This window comes from Eublepharis macularius, chromosome 2 (assembly GCF_028583425.1).
Source record: "Eublepharis macularius isolate TG4126 chromosome 2, MPM_Emac_v1.0, whole genome shotgun sequence".
NCBI lineage: Eukaryota > Metazoa > Chordata > Lepidosauria > Squamata > Eublepharidae > Eublepharis > Eublepharis macularius.
Window position 1 is genome coordinate 70230805 of NC_072791.1, and position 21564 is coordinate 70252368.

The window sequence follows — 21564 nt, forward strand, 5'->3', positions numbered from 1 at the left end:
TCAGACATGCCATCTGAGGGCATGTGGAGGGTCCAGAACACACACATACCAAGCACATGGCAGGACAGTCATATATGCTGTGTAACATGCCCTAAGGCAGGACTGTGAGAGTCTCTCCCCTAAAACAATGCCTTAATGGTTCTTCCCAGGGTGGGACAAAGGACTGGGAAATTGTCCCCAGAGTGAGACAGAAAGGCTGGTGAACTGTCTCCAAGGTGAGACAATGAACTAGGAAGGTTTGATTAGGTCTTCCTGGGAGGAACTATAGGTGTAAAAAGATTATTTGATGACCCATGATGGCTGGATGGGTGAGGCTACAATAAGAGAGTGGGTAAAGAATAGAATTGGCAGGGTGTGTGAATGGATTCATCCAAGTACCTCTGGAGACTTCCATAGTTCTATGGTTATGCACAAACTCCGGGGTGTGGGGCTAAGTTAGTCTTACTTCTCTTCTCACATTCCAGTATTTTTCCATCTCCTGCCTAGCCAGGCAGCTTGTCTGTGTTTTAAACACATGAGCAGAAGGGCTTATGATATTGCCATATTCATAAGCCTTAATATTGTGAGGGCAAGTATGACCACTTACAATTGCACACACAAGCACCACATTAGGGATGAGTGATCTAACTAATCTTTTATAGAAGCCTCTGGGACAGCATGAAATTAGGCCCCTAAGAATGAATTACTATCTGAAACTCATTCACATGAGTGAATTACATGAATTTATTGTCTTATATAATACAAATTACAAACTGATAATCCCTATTCCATGATGAGATTTTTTTGAACTATAATGTATCTTAGTGAAAAACGATCTTTAGACAGGTTTTTCCTCATAAAGCATTTTATTAAAAATCCAATTTAAATTAAACAATTAAATTTAAAATGTTAAAAATCCAGTTTGTTTGTTTGTTTATAACTGCTGAATTTTACCCACCATAATTGTAGGGAAAGATACCTGTTTTTCCAGAGATATTTCATCTCCTTCTGGTTGTTCCATTCTGCCACAACATCATTCAATTAACCATCAACACTGTCACACAGTTTACTGGAATTACTCAACATTATAAAGTATTATGAGAAGAAAACACACTGATGTCAAAACCTGAAGCAACTTTAGAATATGAAGACAACCATTCTTTTTTTAAAGGTTTTTTTAAAAGACAAGATCGGGCACAAGACCATTTAAAAACCTGCACTTACTTCACAATAAGTATGGGAAGGAAGGAGAAAGGCTTACTGGGCAGCTGGTGATAAGAAGACAGGTCGGCTGGACCAAGGATCTTGGTGATAATAGTGCATCTACATTCAGATTCTGTGCACATTCACTAGCATGTCTTAGGGAGCAAACCTAAGCGGGTCTACTTGGAAGTAAGACCCATGTTATTCTATGGATTTTACCCCAGAAAAGTGTTTTTAGGATTGCAGCCCATATAAGCTCAGAGGTACTTAGTGATAACTGCTTAGTATGACAGCCTAAACAAGACCATGTATATTAGACAAAATATTGGTGTTGTGTACTGTTTGGTAACGTTTGGCTAAACAAGCAGCTGATAATTTGAAGCCTTAGTTATTTATCTGGTGGCTGCTGTTTAATTATTGGCTAGGATTGTTTTGATTAGTTAAATTGCATTTGATTTGTTAAATGACATTTATCGTTATTTGAAATTTGCTTTCATTGCTTGCAAGCCACTTCAAATACTGGAAAAGCAGCATTTAAAAATTATAAATATACATTTTAAGCATTATATACATAGAAATAAATTCAGTTTAATATATGAATGAAATGTATTACTAGTGCTGCAAATTTCAGCTTTAGATTAAGTGTGAAGTCAAAATAGCACAGTTACAGTACTTAAAAAGCGCCAGTCAGCAAACTGCCAGGAATTTAAAAGGAACCCTAGTTTTAATAATCTGTTTTATTTCAAGCTGGGTCTAAAAGGAGTCATGTGCTCAAAATATGATTCATTTATGAAGGGTTTAGAGTCACAGATTAATTAAGATAATATGATGTGATAGGAAGAAAAAGGAAACATCTGTGCCTAAAAATGTAAGAACACAAACAATTTTTCCTAACAAGTTATATTGAATAGTATCTCCTTATCTCTCTCTGCCTGGAACTTCATTTTCACATTCTGCTGTTTTATCATTTAAAAGTTAAAACCTGATAATGACAGGTGTTTGGTATTATAGCACGTAACCACTCCAGACACACTGTTGTTTTCCAGCAAACAGCAGCTATCAGTATAAATTACTCAATATACATAATGGGTAGACACATTCAAATTCAAGGAGGGCTCATGGCTTTAATTCATCTACAGACATGTAAATTGTAGCCTAGTTATTCTGTATAAATTAGTAACATGTACTACTGTAAAGGTCATCTCTTCAATCGCTTCAGCAGTCACACACAAAAGATCCTTATGACTTTATCCTCTTTTCTAGCCATATGCTCATCTACTAATCCCAGCTCAGACTTCCCTCTTAGGTTTCTTCCCTTTTCCTCCCCTACTAAAAAGTAGAGAAAGAAACCCCAACAGACTGTACTGCAGGAATCTCGTTAGGTGGCTGGACACATAATTCAGGGGAACAGAAGGGCAGGGTAAAATTACAACTGAAAATCCTGACTATGCTTAGAAATCATTATTAGTTTAAAACTGGCAATGAAAAGCAGCAAAGTACAACAGGAAGTAATATGGACTGACATTTCGAACAGCAACAATAATTCAGTATTTAAGTACACCATTCAGTATAATTTGCCCATTAGAGAAAATACTTGGTAATTCAGAGATCTTCAGTTATCTGTTCTTCAGGGTAACACATTTAGATTAATCCCTTTTTTATGTATACATTAGATTCATGGCAATCCTATCTCACTGAACTAATTATGACTGAATGCATGTTTAATACAAGGATGCACAATCCCAGACCATATTGAACTTCTGTTCTTAATATGTTCTTAAATAGAAATTTTCAGTGTTTGTAGGATTTTTGTCAGAGATGTCGTACAGTCCCACTCTAAGTCCATAGGGAATCACAGCTTTTGCTCTAATGCAGGAAGTACAGGCTGCGTGTGACTTTAAACTTTTTCTGTTCTTTCTTCAAGTGGTATAACAGGCTGTCTTTATTGATGGCAATCAAGACTTTAAAGCTGGCAAAGAGTCATATTTCAGATTTGTGATCTGAAGATGACAGAGACCTATAGCTAGATGTTAAAGAGACAGGAAATTGTTCAACTCTTTTGAGGTGCTGGTTTGCAGCAGTGATATGCCTTTATTTTTTCACAAGCTGACCAGGATGTATAGATCTATAAACATTAACCTAAACAAGGGCCACTATTCAATATTTTCATCCAAGATCTCTTCTTGAAAACATACATTCACACAGCCTCTGTGCTTGTCCGTCAACGCAGTTCTTCATTTGAGTATTCCAGATTACTGTAAACAAGCCTGCAAGAGTCTTTTATTTTCTCATCCCCTTGCATTGTCATTCAGCATACAATACACACATGATGTATCTCAGCTCTTCCCATCCTTCCAAGTCAGTCCTTGAAATTCATTTTGGTCTTTGGCATCTTTCCCACCTCTCAGTATTCAGCTCTTTGGATAATCTCATCTCAAGTGGAAGTGCAGAAATTCCAGAATCTTCCCCCAAGAATGTTCTTGGGCATAAGCGTGAGCTCTGCTCTCTCCACCACCCAGAATAGGTATCCCTAGAACACGGTCTAAAACTACAGGGCAAACTGGAGAATAGGCTGGATTAATTCGATGACCAGCTCCTGGGTAACTCAAGAGAGTAAAATTGTCCTTCCTATGCTGCCGTAGGCACTCAATGGCTATCTCAGCATACAAAGAGCTCTTCCAATTGCGGTCATCCTCCCCGACCACAAAAAGGAAGTGGCCTTCTGCTTTTTCTATAGGGATACGACAGTGTGAATTAGCTGGGTCCTTCGGGTCATCCAATGCCTCATAAATATCAAATACACCATCCTCAGAAATTCTGATTTTACTCATGTTAAAGCTGAGTCCAGGCAGAGTAAAATTGCCATAATGGAGAGTACTAGCTGTGATGGAGCTGCAGCCAGAAATGCAGACAGCAGCCACTACTTCTGGCAGGAAGGTCATCATAGAAGATGCCAATTCTGCTCCTTTCCCTGTTCCAACAACACCAACTCCTGGCCCTTTAACCTACAGAAGCAAAAACAGCATAACTGGAAATTATGGAGTGGAGAGGAAAAGAAAGAACACATATAACTAAGAATATGACACGAGGCATCTACAGTACTGCCTCATTCAGAAATACTAGTTAAACTAATACTTGAACTTGGGGGCATCCAAGGAAGTTGATGGCCAATAGAGTCAACACAGAGACTCAACAAGCAAATAAAATCTGGAACTTACTGCCAGAGGACATACTGATTGTCACTAAGGCAAATGACTTTAAAAGGGAATTAGACAGATTCTTGGAGGATAGGTTTATCAACGGCTACATGCCATGATGACTAAAGGGAACCTCCATGTCCAGCTGAAGTGAACCTCTGAACACTGGCACTAGGAAGCAACATCAGGGGAAGGTCTTAGCCTCTGTGCCATGTTCATTGGCCCTCCAGGGCAATTAGTTGGCCTCTGTGTCAAACAGGATGCTGGATTAGATGGGACACTGGTCTGATCAAGCAGAGCACCTCTTATTTAACTATTAACTTCCTCTACATACATTTACTCAAAACCCAAGAATGAATACCAGACTTACAATTCCAATAATCAATTTTGAAAGTTAATTTGTCATGAATACAAAAAATTCAATACAATAACTTCAATGTAAACAAACTTTTTATTAGTTATATACTGTATTTTTTTTTGGTTAAGGGCACTATCCATCCTTTCATACATGTACCATTGTTTCTCCTTGTTCTAAGTTATATCCCAATATAGGTTTATAGAACTAAATTTCTTCTCCACAAGTCACTTTAAGATCCAGAAACAGAAACAGGTATTTGGTCACGAGATGGAGGAACTAATTTTTTTTAACTTTTTATTTTGCGTTTTTATATAACTTTTTCCAAAACTTTAAATAACAAAATACAACAAAAGCATAATAGCAATACTTGGAAAAGGAAACCTTCTGACTAACCTTGAGAGCTAATTTGATGTTTATCTCAAACATCATCAATACCGAACAAAGATGTGTGTGTAAAAAATGTCACCATACTCGCCTTTGGGTAACGCAGCAGAAACTTAGCTGCCTCTTGAAAGTACTCAAGGTGAAAATCCTCCATGATCCTGGGGAGATCCTCAAAATTAAAATACGGTAGAGAAAGAGCAGCAAAGCCATGGGTAGCCAGGAGGCTTGATCGGAATTCAACTAAGCCACCTTCATCACCAAACATATCTATCACTCCTGGAAAGGGGCCATCCCCTTTAAAAAAGCAGACAGTGGTCAATGTTGTTTGGCTAAGTCATGAATGAAAGCACAGTATAGAAGTAATCATAAAAGTCCAGTGAGCGTAGCTAATGTGTTTTTTGTTGACTTTATATTGAATAGTAAATTTTGTTATAAGATTTTTCATATGGCTGTAAAAATAAGAGGAAAAATTTGCTACATTTTATCCTTTGCTCATTTCCACTGTTCCTATTCCACCAACAAGAGTCTAAATTTCAGCAGCATATAATCAATATGGAGGGAATGTGACCACATTTCTGGGAAACTGTGCTGCCAATTGCCCCTCCCATTTTTTCTGCGCATCAATGCCAATCAAAGGCTTACATCTTACACTGACTGGGAGGCATGGATTGGCTGTCTACTTGCCCAAATTAAAACACACAAGGGCAGGCGTTTTGTTATTTGAAACACTCTTCCTTGCACAAAGTAACATGGCATTTTTCTAAATGATCACAAGATGGCCCTGTTGTTCCACAGTGCTCCAATCCTCAGGCTCTAGAGAAGACACCAACAGCACAGCCTTAACCACTGTCAATCAATTTAGAAGGGCCAAGCTCTTGTTAGAACTACTGTGAGTCAGAAAATATTCTCAATAGGGTAACGTTAAATAAAGTTCTCTAGAATTTTTTGTATAATATATTAGCAAAAGTGGTTAGGCAGTTGCTTGAACCACCGAACCCACCAGTCAAAATATTTATAGGAAACAAAATTATCTTTGAATTCAACATTTGTGATAAAAAACATAATTTTTTCCCCTAAGTCCCGAGAACATTCAGTTTTCAAATGTTCACTAGCCCTATTATAGCTGGAAAAAAATAGGGGAAGGAAATAATTAGAGTAGTGATTTGGGGTAGAAAATTCTGCACAATTATATTTTTCCATGGAAATTTTTTTCCGTTTCTAAACATGCATTTTTCATACTATTGTTTTCATCTCCAGTTCCCCTTCATACTATTGTTTCATCTCCAGTTCCCCTTCTCCCAGTTAATCTCCTTGAAGCCACAACGGAAAAATGGCAGCAGCCAGGCACCTTTCCACTATGCCCAAACCAAGACCTCATTAAGAACCCTCTCTCCAGGTCCGTTTTTATATTTTTTGAATTTATAATTGTATTCATTTTAATTGCTGCAATCTACTTTGGGAGCTAAACAGTCTGAAAAGTGGAGTAAAAATACAGTAAGTAAATAACAGACAAAATTAATTAAAAGAAACATACTGAAAATGCCAGTCAAACAGGGCAGTTTCAAATTTTATTTCGCTTATTTCTGATTACTGTCTTTAGGCAGTAATAGTTTATTGATGTTGTAGCCATAGGCTATAAAATACCAGCATACCAACATATGCACCATGTAGCAATATGCAACATCAAAAGAGTTAAAGGATAAGTACATATTTACATATCAAGATAAAGCTAAACATTTTAAACTAGGGTGATAAAAAGTTGCAGAAGGAAACAGAGAAAACCCATAAAAATTACATAAAATTACAGTTTGGCTAAAATTCTTACAGAATTAGCAATAACTAATTTCTTCCTTATGTTTAGAGAAGAGTAAAAATAGTCACGTTAAGAGTAACCAAAGGAAAAATATCAGTTAATAAAAATTTTATACATTCCTCATCAAAGCCAGAAAAGTTTACAAGAAATTGGTTCAGGAGTTTATTTCGGATAGACCCATAGAACAAGCAATGTAAAACATAGTGTACAATGCCTTCCACCTGGTTGAGTCCACATGGGCAGAGGTGTTGTTCCACTGGTATTTTTTGAAATCTGCCCTGTAAATACTCAGTTGGCATAGTTTAGAAATGAGCCCTAGTAAAAGCCTTTCTTAATGTTACATTAGAAAGGTCAGCTAAGTAGCGAGAGAATAACTTATTTTTCTAACTCCAAGCATACCACAGGGAGAATTTAGATTGTTGAACCAGACCAATATCATGGAGGACATCTTTTCAAAGAGCCAATTATGTATTTTGCTTGAGTCCCAAAGCTTTAAAGCCTCTAAGGAAGGCAAAGAGTGTAACTACAGAATAGGGGACAGCAAATTAAACCATAGATTCCCATCCTTGCAGTACCAGAAACAATATTTTATCAAATGGTCTTTGGAAATACTGTCAAGTTTCTTATAATATTTTAATAGTTTCAGGTGGACTCTTGCCATAATGGCAGGTAGACCAACTTCTAACCTTAGATATATAGCAGGAATACCCTGAGGAAGTCCCAACATTTTCCTTAAAAGTTGTTCTGGATAATTTCAAGCTGGTTAAATATTTTCTCATTCCACCCTCATATTTCAGCTGCATAATAACTTTGCCCTGAAATACTTTAAGGGCCAGGGCTATTAGTCACCCCCCCCCCTTTGACTGTCTTTAGGAAGCATATGTCAGACTTTGCCAGGGGATTCTCCTAGACGGCTCCACTTCATCAGCCCAGGCTGGATGATTTAAAGGTCTTTATTAGGAGATTTCCACCATTAGAATACAGTACAAAGTAACTGCCAGGAATACCAGGGGAAGGCCCAGTAGGCTAGTTATACCCTCCTCTCCCCTCCCCCTTTTTTCAAGCAGAAGTCGGTTACTCTTGGTGCACAGGTTCTCGCTGGAAAGATGGGAGAGAGACAGGCACCAAGGTCATTTGGTCATGCTTCCTGGTTCCTGTCCAGGAGTACTACCTACTCCTGCTACCCTGTGACAGCCATACTTACTACATGTTGTCTGTTCAAAGATTATACCATTTATGAGCTCTAACTTTCATAAAAACTCCTTGGCACATAAAATGCAGAGTTATCAAATACAGGCTACAAACCCAAGAACTCTTTCTTGGGAGTAAACCCAACAATAAATTGGGACTTACTTTTGAGAAAGACTGCTCCCATAGTAACACTGGCAGCTGGTCTCTAGATTCAATAATACTGGTCTGTGAACAGGCTGCGTATTTTCTTTCTTTCATGTATTTTTGGGTTATTTTTGGTCTATTTTTACAATAACTGTCACTGAAAAAATAGGTTTTGATGGTAATCTTGCACCACTGGAAATTGGCATTTTCCCTAGATATACAGAGTTAGAAAGATTAGTTAAACATCCTGGCAGTTCTTGAGAAGATGATGTTTAATAAGTAGAGAAGCTTGACCATTTTGAAGAAATGGGGGACTCCCATTTTGGAATGTTTTTACTTGAGAATATCATTACAGGTATCTCCCATGTGATGTCATTCCTTAACTACCTCTCTAGTGTTATTCCTTAATTACCTTTTTAGTGTAATCTTTGTATATGGCTTATCTACATACGATTGACAAGTGGAGATACTGGAAGCAATCCTAAGCAGGTCTTCTGAGAAGTGAGTCCCATGTTATTCAATAGGGCTTATTCCCAGGAAAGTGCCCTTAGGATTGCAACATTAATTTTGTGTATATAGCATATGTGCTGAGTCTTGCACTGATGTACAATAAAATTAAATGTCTATGAAAACTCTGGCACAAAACAGCAAACCAATAAGTAAGGTCCATTAGCAGCAATTTTGATGTATGTTTACAAGTTTCACTTCCTGGTATCAATAGATTTAGATTAAATACACTGTTGCTTTTGGAGAAAGTTTATTCTCTGCTGAATTTAAAACACTATAATTACTCAAAAGAAAATGAACTTTCTTCAAATGCAAACTTGTTTATTTATTTAAATATACTCAAGACTTCAGTGCATTACAGAAGCATGGTTTTAAACAACACAGAGATCACTATGATAAGGGTAACATTTATTCAGAAGTAGTTAGCACACTGGCAATACCATTAGATAAAATCCCAGCAAGTCATTTTTTATCCGTGCATGTTTAAGAACACATGTCAAAGGTGGCTTGCTTCTTGCCTTGATGTCAACCAACAATTGTGAACTACTTTTAGCACTTCCCAGGGATACAGTTTCTGCAGCTGATGTTATTATAGTGGCTCCTTGAATTAAGTGAGGAAAGGTAAAGAGGAATGAGTATACAAAAGAAAATATTTAATCTTTGCTTCTTTTTCATGGCCTGGAAGTTCAAGATGATTTCCAAGTATTTTGGCACAGCAGTTTCCTCCAACTCAGAGTACAGAGAGGTACTTGGAACCAATATTTGAAAAAATGGCATATAATAATGTATGCATTAAGATTTGGATTTTGTGACTGTGGATATTAGGAGGGATATATTTATTTTGAGAGAACTTGCTTTTTGTTTGTACTGAATATTTAAGGCTTCTTGTGTAAATAAATAAACTGCAGGTATATATCATAAAGAACTGACTGAATATTCTGTGTCTTCTCTATGAATTTCTTTGGAATTATAAAAATAAAAAGTAGGAAGTGAAATATAAACAAATAACAAAGGGAAATGGACTCTCCGCCCCCCCAAGCCCTTGTATTTCTTCTTCAGCGCCCCCGGGCGCGGGGCTCAGGCGGTTCGCAGGGTTTGTGCCATGTGTGCCCGAGGGTACATCACATAGCCAGAACCCTGCAAAGGCTCCCCCACTCACCTGGGGGGAGGAACAAGCTGCCTCTTACAAGCCCTTCCTTCAGCCGAATCCTTCGCACTTGGGAAAGAGTGAACCACCTTTCCGTGCTGGCCCTGGCGAGCAGCGGGCCAGGCAGCGCAGCGGGCGGGCTGTGGCCCTGGTGCACAGAGATCTCCACCTTCATGGGGCTTTTCACCGGCCCGGGCTCCAGCCGGTGGTACGGCTTCTCCATCGCGGCAGGGGAGAGGCTCCAAAGCAGCCCCATAGGCTCCAGCCCGGTGTAGTCCCCTCCGTGAGACGGGTCTCGGCACAAGTCCACCTCCCCCCGAGAATCCGCTCGATAGTGGGCGCAGGAATCGAAGAGCCGGCCCTGGCCATCCGCCACCAGCGCGCGCAGGCTCACCTCCTGCCAAGGAGCCAGCCCCCAGACCGCTATTTTGGCCGGCTGGTCCGCCAAGCCGGCCGCGGGGCTGACGGACACTGTCGCCGCTCCTCGCCAGGTGCAGCGTCGGGGGGCGACCCGTCCGAAGCGCCCCAGAGAGGCGCCCCAAGCACTAGCGGCGGCCCCTCGCCACATTCCGGGCAAGGCGGCTCCGGGCGATTCTTTGCTGGCCGCGCAGCTCTAAACAGCGCACGACGAGGAAAAGAAGCCGCTTCAGCCCCGCCCGCAACTTCCCTAAGGCAGTATTAATGGAGCTCGGAGAGCCCGGCGCCAGACCGGGAGGGCAGCGGGTGCTGTTGGGGTTGCCATGCCTAAGAGCACACGCTGCTCTGAGGCATGGCAAATGTTCAGTGCTCTCGGCTGTGCTGGAACATACAGACGCTTGGCCTGAGTAGTGTTAAAACTAAAAGACTATTTGCCAGCGTTTAATCGGTGACGACACGGTTGCCCTTTACCCACATTATAGGGAACGCTTTACAATCCATGTAGTGTACACCTGATTTTTCTTTGTATGTATGTCGAATAATAGTTACGTTGCATTAAACTTATGTACAGCTGAACCTATATTTATCCAAGTACTGATCCTCGGTTTTATTTTTTAAATATTGGATTAAATTTTGGATACATAGCGTGCCTCTCGTTATGCAAGACTGGAACATCAAAAACGTTAACACCTGAAAAAGGATTTACAACAGATGCGTACATACAGGGCATATACATGTGCAGCCATTGTAATGTGTGTACCTGGTTAAAGAGAGAGAGAGAAGGAAAATCAGTATTCTTCCAGTTTTTAATTCACATACCAAACCTGGTTGTATGAACTTCCTGAAATGCTGGGGACACAGGTTCATTTTCCATAGAGAAACACTAGATCTGAAATCTGCCCAGGTGTCACACTGTGTAACCAGAAAGATCTGCCGTATATTTGCTGGTGAAACTTTTTAATATGATGCTACATTCTCTCCTCTCTCTCCCTTTTGACTTTATTTTGACAGCCATAGTATGTGTGTTCTCTCCAGATACACTACACAGTCCAGTCATTGGTCCCAAACCAGTATACATTAACTGGATTCTTTGATCAAGGGCTTTATAATGTATAAGGAAATCTCTGTACAAGATAGAGTAATAAACATCAGGTTTCTTCACCACATTGATTTCCTCCTTTTTTAAAAAAAGATTGTTATATATGCAATAGCAGAGGAATTGCACGTGTTATTGCTTACATGGAACCGAAGTGTCCCAGGATCAATGTTCACAATCAGATATTGATTTGCCAGGTCTTACAGAATAGGTTAACACAGTACTTTTCAGAAGAGCTTAGCTCTGAGAGTTGTGATGTCATATGACAAACACAACAAATGGTACTGTGTTCTACAAATTCTACTGTGGAGAATTAATAAAAGGCTGGATAAACTAACAGAATAAGCGATCTAACATTTATAACAATTTAATTACCTCTGTGTGTGTGCGTGTGTGTTATGTGACATCAAGTTGCCTCTGACCTATGGTGACCCTATGAATGAAAGATCTCCAAAACATCCTATCCACAGGCTTGTTCAGATCTTGCAAACTGGAGGATGTGGCTTCTTTTATTGAATCAAGGCATCTCGCTTTGTGTCTTCCTCTTTTCCTACTGCCTTCAACTTTTCCTAGCATTATTTTTTTTAATTAATTTTCATTTACTTAAACAAACAACCATTTTTAAAAAGGAGTACAACAAATAGAACAGATTACTTTTCTTGTGATGAAATATTGTTGGTAATCAATTCTTTTTATATTGACTTGATTGTTCTAATTGCATTTCAAGGGTTGATTAACGTTCCAGTCTGATATTTAACAAATGCATGTTTAGCTTTTGGTAAGTTTTAGAGTCTATGTGATGATTAGTAGATAGGTTTTGTCCCACAGTTGTTAAATACAAAAAGCTGTAATATTTAGATCGGGTTACACATTTTGAGATTTTACACTTTGAAATGCTTATAAATAATATAACTATCATTTGTAAATTGGTATGCCAACAATAAGATTTTCAAGGTAATATAGTATGAATTCTGTGCTTATGTATAGACCTAAAAAAGGAAAAGAAAAAAAAATCTCCCTCTACCCCCCTCCCACATAGAAAGGTTACATGGCATTGTTATGATTGTAATTGTTCCCCTCCTTCTTCCCCCTTACAAAACTAGTAAATTCAAAATAAAAATTAGCTATAGGCTATTTACTAACAAGAAGCTAATTATGAAAATATGCTAGTTGTACAGCCCCCAGAAGACCCTGTAGGGAGTAGTGTCCTGTGGGTCTTAATACAAATGTACAATGTCTAGGGGGCCGTCATTAATGAGAGCGAAGAGAAAAACTGTCTTCCCCGCCCAAAACCTCCATACAGTGAAGAGACACAAACCGCTAGCTTTGTTTTAAGCCATGAATTCTAAAATCTGATTACTTCCCCCTTCCTTTTTTCTCCAACTTTTAAAAACAGAAAAGAGACAGATTTTCCCAACTCCTGGAATGTTCTTCATTATTGTCATTCAGTTGTTTTGAACTGGGATTTTGCTTCCTTTATGAGGAGTAGGTGGTTGAATGAGTTTCCTCTTTTGTGCTGATTTTGACAGGATAGTAGGAGATATGTCCAGTTTTTACAGGAGGGCTTGTCCTGATTCTTGGGTCTGCTGCATAAAGTTGTTTATCCTTAAAGTGGATGCAAAGTTTGGAGTAGTTGAGCCATTTATATTCTATTTTTGCGTCTCGTAGAGTTTCAGTTATCGGTTTGAGATTTCTTCTCTTGATTAATATTTCCTTGGGTAGGTCTGTGAAGATCAGAATCAGGGAGCCATTGTACTGGAGCGATTTTTGTTTCCTGGCAATTTCTAGAATTCTTTTCCTTGTCTCCCAGTCTGGAAAAGTAGCAATGATATCTCTTGGAGCTTTCCTATTTGATTTTAAAGGACCAACCCGGTAAGCTTTGAAGATTACTGGAGGAATGTTTTTACCTGGATGCAAAAAACTGACAAGCCAGTTGGCTAAAAATAAAGATAGATCTTGTTTTGCTGTTATGTTCTCATTAAACCCCTTAAATTTAAGATTCTGCTGGCACGTTATTACTTCCAGGTTTATAAGTCTTTCATGCAAAGAGTTAGAGATATCTAACGCGTTATCAATTTTTTGGATAACGTTAATTTTAGCTTGGAGATCTGCTAACTGGTCCCCTAGTTGCATTTTGCAACTGTGCTGCTTTGTTTCTTCACGTTTGAGCTGTGTTTCCCCATATCTGGGAGTGATTTTTTATTTGAAAAGATAGGAGTTTTGGAGCAGGGTGGGATGGAGCGCAGCTCTCAGGTGTCCAACTTCTCTGAAGCTGGCACCACACCCCTCTTTTCCTAGCATTACTGACTTTTCCGGAGAGTCTTGTCTTCTCATGATATGACCAAAGTACGATCGCCTCAGTTTTGTCGTTTCAGCTCCTAGAGAGAACTCAGGCTTGATGTGATCAAGAACCCACTTATTTGTCTTTTTGGCCATCCATGGTATCCGCAAAACTCTCCTCCTGCACCACATTTCAAATGAATCAAATGGACAGCTTTCTTCACTGTTCAACGTTCACATTCATACATAGTAATGGGAAATACCATAGTTTGGATTATCTTGATCTTGGTCTCCAGAGAGACATCTTTATCTTTCAAGATCTTTTCTAGTTCCCTCCTGGCTGCTCTTCCAAGTATCAATCTTCTGATTTTTTGGTTGCAATTTCTGTTTTGATTGATGATTAAGCCAAGGAATAGAACAATTTCAAATTCCTCATTGTCTTTAAAACTACATAATTCCTCAGTAGTCATTATTTGTGTCTTCTTGATGTTCAGCTGGCGCTTTCTCCTTTAATCTTCATTATATAATTGTCTATGTAACAACATAAAATTAAATAATAGTTTCTTAACTCTGTCTCAAGTACGAAGAAACACTTAGGGAGTTGCTTGGTCTTAACGTGATTTCACTTTAAGTTGGTGTTTCTGGCACTTTTAAGTTCTTCTATCTACTAGTTTTTTTGTTTCATCAGCTGCTCCCACACTAAAGGTCAGGTTGCCAGGCTTGTCCAAATAGCTCCCTTCGATCTCAGTTACTCAACTTTTCCATTGTTTGGGACTCAGCTCCTAGGTTTGTAGGTTCCTGGCTGCAATAATCCATTGTTGTTGTTTTTCTAGTACTTTTTTTTATTAATCCAAATTTAATACAAGAAATGATAAAACCGTACAATACAAACAAGAAAGGGATTAAAACTAAACCATAAAAGACATTATCAAAACCACTCTTGGCAAATTGTTAAAAACCCAAGAATTACAATAAACAAGCATTTAAACTTTGTTGCATTGGGGGAATTACTTCTTTGGCATTTAAAACATCTAAAATTGGTTCCCATATTTCATCATATTCAAATAAAGGGACTGCCATATGGAAGTTCCCAAAAAACGGATTGTGCATAATCCTACCCATCAAATATTGCTCCCAGATTTTCTGATACCATTTTTTTAGCAATGGGCCTTTGAGGGATTTCCAATTCTCAGCAATGACCAGACGAGCAGAGGCAACTAATGTCGAAACAAGAGATTTGGTATTCCTATCTAGCACAGAGTTGGGCCAAAAATCTAATAGGAAAAATTATGGGGAGTATGGCAACGAAAGACCCATCATGTTGAATAGCTCTTTGTGAACCACTCTCCAAAGTTCCTGAACAAAATGGCATTCCCATGACATATGTAGGGTCGTGCCTTCCTGCTTGCAAGATCTCCAACATAAGAGGGCTCAACAACCTGTTCATCTGATTCAATATATGTGGTGTTAAATACTAACAGCTTGTAAAATTGGACAACAGCTTGTAAAATTGGAGTTTAATATGCCAACAACTAGATTTGTTGGAAGGGGAATTCCATATGTTTTCAATCAGATTCTGAGAAAACCCGTTTTAAAGAATCAGACCAATTTTTTTGGTATGGCAGAGGGTCTTTATGTATAACCCTTAAGAATAATTTGTAAAGGGTTGAAATCCTACCCTGTTTACCATCTTCCCCGTTCCAATTCATTTCCTCAAAAGGAGTTAGGGGCCGAAGCAAATCCTTGGACCTGATCAGCTTGGTGAACAGATGTTTCAGCTGAAGATATCTAAACCAAGATATTCTAATTCTAATTAAAGCAAGTATTTACAAATAATTAATAAATAGTTTTAAGATATATATATATTTTAAAAAGGTATCCTAATTCTGAACCTTTCTTCCACTGTAGATTTTTCCAGAATTGTCCCATTTTCAATCCAATTAGTAATCAACAATATCCCAGAGTCTTTCCATTCCCTAAACTCACTTAAATCCTTTCCTGGGGGAAACCACTCTTGGTTAATGAAAGATGTTAGGGGAGAGATACCTGGAGCTAAGATTTTCCTGTATTTATCCCAGGTTTTCAGCATGTTGTCTAATAGGGAACTGGAAGAAGTCATAACTGGCCTGTTTTTAGCTGAGGACCAGATGGTTACTGGTAAGGAAAGTGGTGAAGAAAAGAAACTTTCTACAGAGATCCAGGCTTCTGCTGGATTCAGTCTTAAAGCCTGAATCAATGGAGCCAAAGAAGAGGCAGCATGATATAAAGACAAGTCTGGAACATTCAGACCACCCAAGCCTGAGGGGCAATAATCCATTGTTGAAGGTGTAGTGGTGAAATGTTTGCTAGCTTTTCTGTCCCATTGTAGCTAATTGAAACATAGAGACATAGAGCTGGAAGGGATTCCAAAGGTCATCTAGTCCAACCCCCAGCACAATCACCTTTAATGAAATCTTGTAACTCATATCCATTCACAAGCATTTTTAAACCAGCAGTATACACAATGGCGTTAGCACCATACAATTTTACATGGATTTGCAAAGTGTTCTCTTGTAACCTAACTTTATAGTCTGAGAAGAACATACAGCATTTGTCAGTATTTTAACTGCAACCATTTTAATAATATGAATCGTACAAATTAATCCTCCAACATGAGGGTAAAAGATACCAGGTGGTCCATCCTTAAATACTGTTGACATTGTTATGAAACCATCAGTATAATCTGGAACATTAAGAAAGTGATGTTGCTTTGCACTTGATCTTTTCAGTATCAGGGGAAATATGGTAAATTAGTTTATGTTGGAGGGAAGTCATGTCTCTGTTATAGCTGAAGAAATATCAGGTGAATCACTGGGTCTGGCTCATGAATAAGCACCTTACTGCATGAAACAGCAGCCTGGGGAGCTTTTTCACAAGATTATTTGCTAACAGCACGATCCTTCTCTTGAAATGATGTGTATACACCTTTCACTACTGTCAGTGAAGGGCTAGAGTACATCCGATGACTAGGAAGAGTGCCATTTCAAATGAGAGGGATACAGCCCTCCCCATCAGCAGATCTACTAAAGCTTACGCATGCTAACCTACTCCTTCACATGGCAGATTGAGATTCTTATTCACACGTAGATCCAGAGGAGTTAGCCATGTTAGTCTGTAGTAGCAAAATCAAAGAGAGTCCAGTAGCACCTTTGAGACTAACCAACTTTATTGTAGCATAAGCTTTCTAGAATCACAGTTCTCTTGTCAGATGCATCTGACGAAGAGAACTGTGAGTCTTGAAAGCTTATGCTACAGTAAAGTTGGTTAGTCTTAAAGGTGCTACTGGACTCTTTTTGATTTTATTCACAAGTAATTACTAGTAATTGTCGAAGGCTTTCACGGCCGGAGAACGATGGTTGTTGTGGCTTTTCCGGGCTGTATTGCCATGGTCTTGGCATTGTAGTTCCTGACGTTTCACCAGCAGCTGTGGCTGGCATCTTCAGAGTCACTGTGACACTGAGAGATCTCTGTCTTTTGGCGCTACACCTCTGAAGATGCCAGCCACAGCTGCTGGTGAAACGTCAGGAACTACAATGCCAAGACCACGGCAATACAGCCCAGAAAACCCACAACAACCATAATTACTAGTAAATTTTGCAAGAAAATATTCCAGATCAGTAAAGGAAGAATATCTCTCTTCCTGGGGGAAAAATACTTGAGGAAAAAGATGGCACAGTACTACTCATTCGATATTCGAGTTAGCAGTACCTTTGGTTGTTTCACTTGTTTTTGAAATAAGTATGTTTTTACCAAAATAAAATCAAAACAAACAACAAGGCACTTAAGCATCAGCCCTTTATATGAGAACAAGTCAAGAAAGGACAGTCCATCCTATATATATACTATAAACATCTGAATTCATTCATATTTATCTTAGTGGGGCACTTAGCCCATTTCTGGATCCATCTCAGAGGAAATACTACATGCATCTGTCAATCCAATGCAGTCTCCAGTCATAAAACAACAGAGTGCTTAGATACTAAGTTTAAAGAACAAACAGTGAAATCCTAAGCCCATTGATTTCAAAGGGCTTAGAATGGAGTAACTCTGCTTAGGATTTCACTGAAAGTTACTGATCCCAACACTCCATACATGTAACACTGAGGTCAACTATAAAGTTTACCATCAGTAAAATGTTACACCATTCACTTAGGAAATCAAACTCCCCAAATAATCCCATAGCCTTTATCTGCCAAAACATGTTTTGCAAACAGCGTTCTCATAACTTGTTCTGTCTTCCATCTTGTTCATCACCGAGATGTTTGTGGTAAAAAGTTCGGATCTGCTGCCAAGCATCCACCTGTGCTGCAGCATGAGCCTTAGGCTCCCCTCCCCAGATCACTGGGCGGCCCACCAAGAAATGCATTGAAGCTGGGCACAACGGGAAATAAGGAGGCTCAATGTAATGCCCTGCTCCCGGATAGCAAATTATCTCAGGTTTTTCTTTCCCATGAGCCTGCAAACAGTTGGAGGCTTCAGTGGCAAAGAATTCACTCTTCCAATTATGGTCATCCTTGCCAACAATGAAAAGAAAGTGGCTCTCAGCCTTCTCCAATGGAATAAGGCTTTGGCGGTTAGAGCCTTCCAGTGGGTTGTTCAGGACATCCACAATGTCAGCAGTCCCAGTCTGATCTATTTTGATCCGCTTCAGATCGAAGCCAAGAGGTGGAATAGTAATATCCTTATAGCGGAGTATGGCGCCTACATTGGCTATGGAACCATTCACTATGGCTGTCGCAGTGACACCCTTTAAGAAAGAGGCGATGGAGAGACACAGGTCACCCCCTTTGGAGTGTCCAAGCAGCCCAATACCTGGACCTTTAATCTGGAGAGGTGGGGGAAGAGAGAAAGGATTAACAGAGTCATGTTGTGATAGGCAGATGTAAAGATGTGAATCTTACCCGTACTTTCCCTATTACTATACTCTGCTGCCTACCTCAGGTAGACTACGGAGATCAAGAGGTGTGAGCTGACCATAGGGCTGCCAATTCCCAAGTGGGGCTGGTGGACTCAATGGCATTATACACTGCTGAGGTCCCTCCCATCCCCAAACTGCACCTTCCACAGAGTCCACTCCACAAATCTCCAGAATTTTCCAATTCATAGTTGACAAGCCTAGCTGAACACAAGTTTACATTTTTCTGTTATTGCCTTTTATCTCATAGTCTGCCCAAGGTTTCCTTGCTTTTGTTAACCTTTATCTTCTTTTAACTGTCAGAAATGCAGAGCAATGAGTTACTTTGGTCTTTAATCTTTTACAACAGTTCTTTTTCAGGAGCTTAGCATTCAGTCCACATTCCTACAGCATTCCTAGCCATATGACTATCAGGATTCAGTTCGGTTAACTTACAGTGCAATTCTAAGAAGAGTTACCCAAGTGTAAATCCACTGAAATCAATGGGCTTAAATTGGAGTAACTGTTTAGGAGTGCACTGTAAGACTCAGACCTCTAAATTGACTGCAGCCAGGGGATGCACCCTAAACACTCATTAGTAATTAAGAGTAAGCCCCATGGAACTTAATTAAACTTACTTTTGAGCCAACATGCTTAGGATCTGGCTACACAAGACTTTCTCCCCTCTGTCAAATGTAGCAGAAAAGAAACTACTGGAACGTCAAGCTCTGTATCAGATTTCTGCAAACCATTTATTGAATGTCCCAGCCATTGATCATATTGAATTTATACAGTGTAATCAGCCTTGATTCTCAGAGAGAAAGGCAGACTATAACTGACTAACTTAATATAGCTTTACCTTTGGATGTTTCAGCACATAATTTACAGCTTCTTCAAAATACTCCAGGTGGAATTCGTTCATAGATTTAGGGAGGTCTTCATAAGCATAATAGGCCAGTGCTAGCATGGCAAAGCCATGATTGGCCAGCAGACATGCTCGGTATTCTGGAAGGCCTCCTCCAGTTCCAGAAATATCAATGACTCCAGGAAAGGGGCCTTCACCTATAAGAGACATGAGAAGCAGTAGTGTTGCCTTCATTGGATTCTGAACGTCAAACTCTGTAGAATTCACCTTGCTGTAAAAAAACCCAGGATCCTGCACAATCAACACATTTAACAAACTGGACTGTTCAAAGTATTAATCCCTGCTAGAGAAATGGAGGCCCATTATGTCAACTGGTCAGTTTCAAAATGAAAATAAACCAAAATGCTTTAAGCAAGCAAGTCCACCAAAACGGCAAAATAATATGTCAGAGCACCATGAAATAGACACAAATTGTCAATTATAATTTTACCACTGGGGAGGAGAAGGGCAAGAGCGGCGGCTCGATTTTGATTCAGGTACTAAAATGGTTCGCACTGACTCCCATCAAGAAACGCTCATGCTTATGAAGGAAGCGGCGATGGCAAGAACCGAACGGGGGCGCCGCTGCGGACTAATGGAGCCCTGTTGGGGGGGGGGGGGTGATGATGGGTCGCTGTTGCAGGAAGGCCACGATGTATTGCTAGGATCGGGAGCGCGTTCCTCACCGGGAGGCAGGAATAGCGTGGCCCGGATCCTGCCCTCTCGTACCGGGATCCGCCGCCCGCCGTCCCGCAGGAAGCCGCGCTCGTGGGTGCCTCTGGCCAGGGGCTCGCTGCGGCTCCCCAGCACCTCCACCTCCAGGCGGAAGGGGCTCTCCACGTCGCGCTTCACCAGGCGCTTGAAGGGCTTCTCCGCCTCCATCGCCCACAGCAGCCCCATCGGCTCCACGCCGGAGAAGCTGCCGCCTTCCAGCGCCGGCGAGCGGCTCAGATCCAGCTGCCCGCGGCCGTCTGCCCGGTACAGCGCGCGCGACTCGAAGAGAAGCCCGGTCTCGTCCCGCAGCCGCGCCCGAAGCGTGACCTCCTGCTTGGGCCTCAGCCCTTCCACGGAGATGGCCAGCGGCTCGTCGAAGAGGCTCCGGCCGGCAGGAGAGAAGGCCACGCGGGTCTCCATGCTGGAGGCCGAGGCGCAGCTGGCTCGCAGTCTGGCCGGCAAGCCGCGGCCCACTGGCAGCGCGAGGCCTAGGCGCACTAAGGAGGCCATGGGGCGGGGCGTCTCGCTGCGACTCCAGGAGCGAGCAAGCCGGAGCCTCCTCTTCCTGGAACTGCCAACTCCAGCTTGGGACTTCCGGGAGATTTGGGGCCCATGGAGGGCGGGATTTCGACTAGCATCGATGCTCGTCCAAGTGCTCTCCAAGGTGTCATTTTCTTAAGGGGAACTCATCTCTGTAGACTGCTTGTGAGTCTGGAAGAAATCCAGGCAGCCCTACTGGCTCCTCTTCTCCAACTGGAGCTGCGGATAGGCTGGCTCAGAGCGGAAATACAAGTGACAAAAGGCACAGATTGGACACTTGTCAGCTTCCCTCAAGTTTTGATGGGAAATGTAGGCATCCTAGTCTTGCAGCTTGGCGCTCTGTCTGCTGTCCAATGGACTTTTCAACTGTCATTTGTCCAACATTCCGCCAAGCTGCCTACATTTCCCATCAAAACTTGAGGGAAGCTGACAAGTGTCCAATCTGTGACTTTTGTCACTTGTGGTTCCACTCTCAGCCCTCTTGACCCAAGCCTTGAGCACGTGAGCGCTCAGATTTATCCGGTTTAATTCACTCAATCAGATTCTACAAATGCATGAATAATTTTAAGCTTTTGAAACTCACTGAAATCCTAAACACATGGAAAGTATGTTCAATTATATAGATATTTATTTATATTATTTATAGCCTCCCTTTCTCACTGAGACTTTATTTATTTAATTATATTTCTATTCTGTCCTCCCCGCGAACAGGCTCTGGGTGGATTACATCATTTAAAAACATAATCACAACAATGTT

The 21564-nt window shown here is 40.5% G+C and overlaps 2 protein-coding genes across 3 annotated transcripts; both read right to left on the reverse strand.

Annotated features, from left to right (window-relative positions):
* Positions 1–835: 835 nt before the first annotated feature.
* LOC129324786 (acyl-coenzyme A thioesterase 1-like) lies at positions 836–10553 on the reverse strand. The gene is made up of 3 exons (XM_054972182.1): positions 9936–10553; positions 5213–5415; positions 836–4187 (listed from the first exon to the last, which is right to left on the reverse strand). The coding sequence occupies exons 1-3, from the start codon at positions 10489–10491 to the stop codon at positions 3612–3614; spliced, it is 1335 nt and encodes a 444-aa protein (XP_054828157.1). The 5' UTR covers positions 10492–10553; the 3' UTR covers positions 836–3611.
* A 6980-nt stretch (positions 10554–17533) lies between these two features.
* On the reverse strand, positions 17534–21002 carry LOC129325115 (acyl-coenzyme A thioesterase 1-like). 2 transcript variants are annotated; one of them, XM_054972660.1, is made up of 3 exons: positions 20240–21002; positions 19509–19711; positions 17534–18580 (listed from the first exon to the last, which is right to left on the reverse strand). In XM_054972660.1, exons 1-3 carry the CDS (start codon positions 20775–20777, stop codon positions 17975–17977), a joined length of 1347 nt encoding a protein of 448 aa, XP_054828635.1. In that variant the 5' UTR covers positions 20778–21002; the 3' UTR covers positions 17534–17974. The 2 variants fall into 2 exon arrangements, with proteins under 2 accessions (XP_054828635.1, XP_054828636.1); XM_054972661.1 differs by having other exon boundaries at positions 20283–20874.
* Positions 21003–21564: the final 562 nt, after the last annotated feature.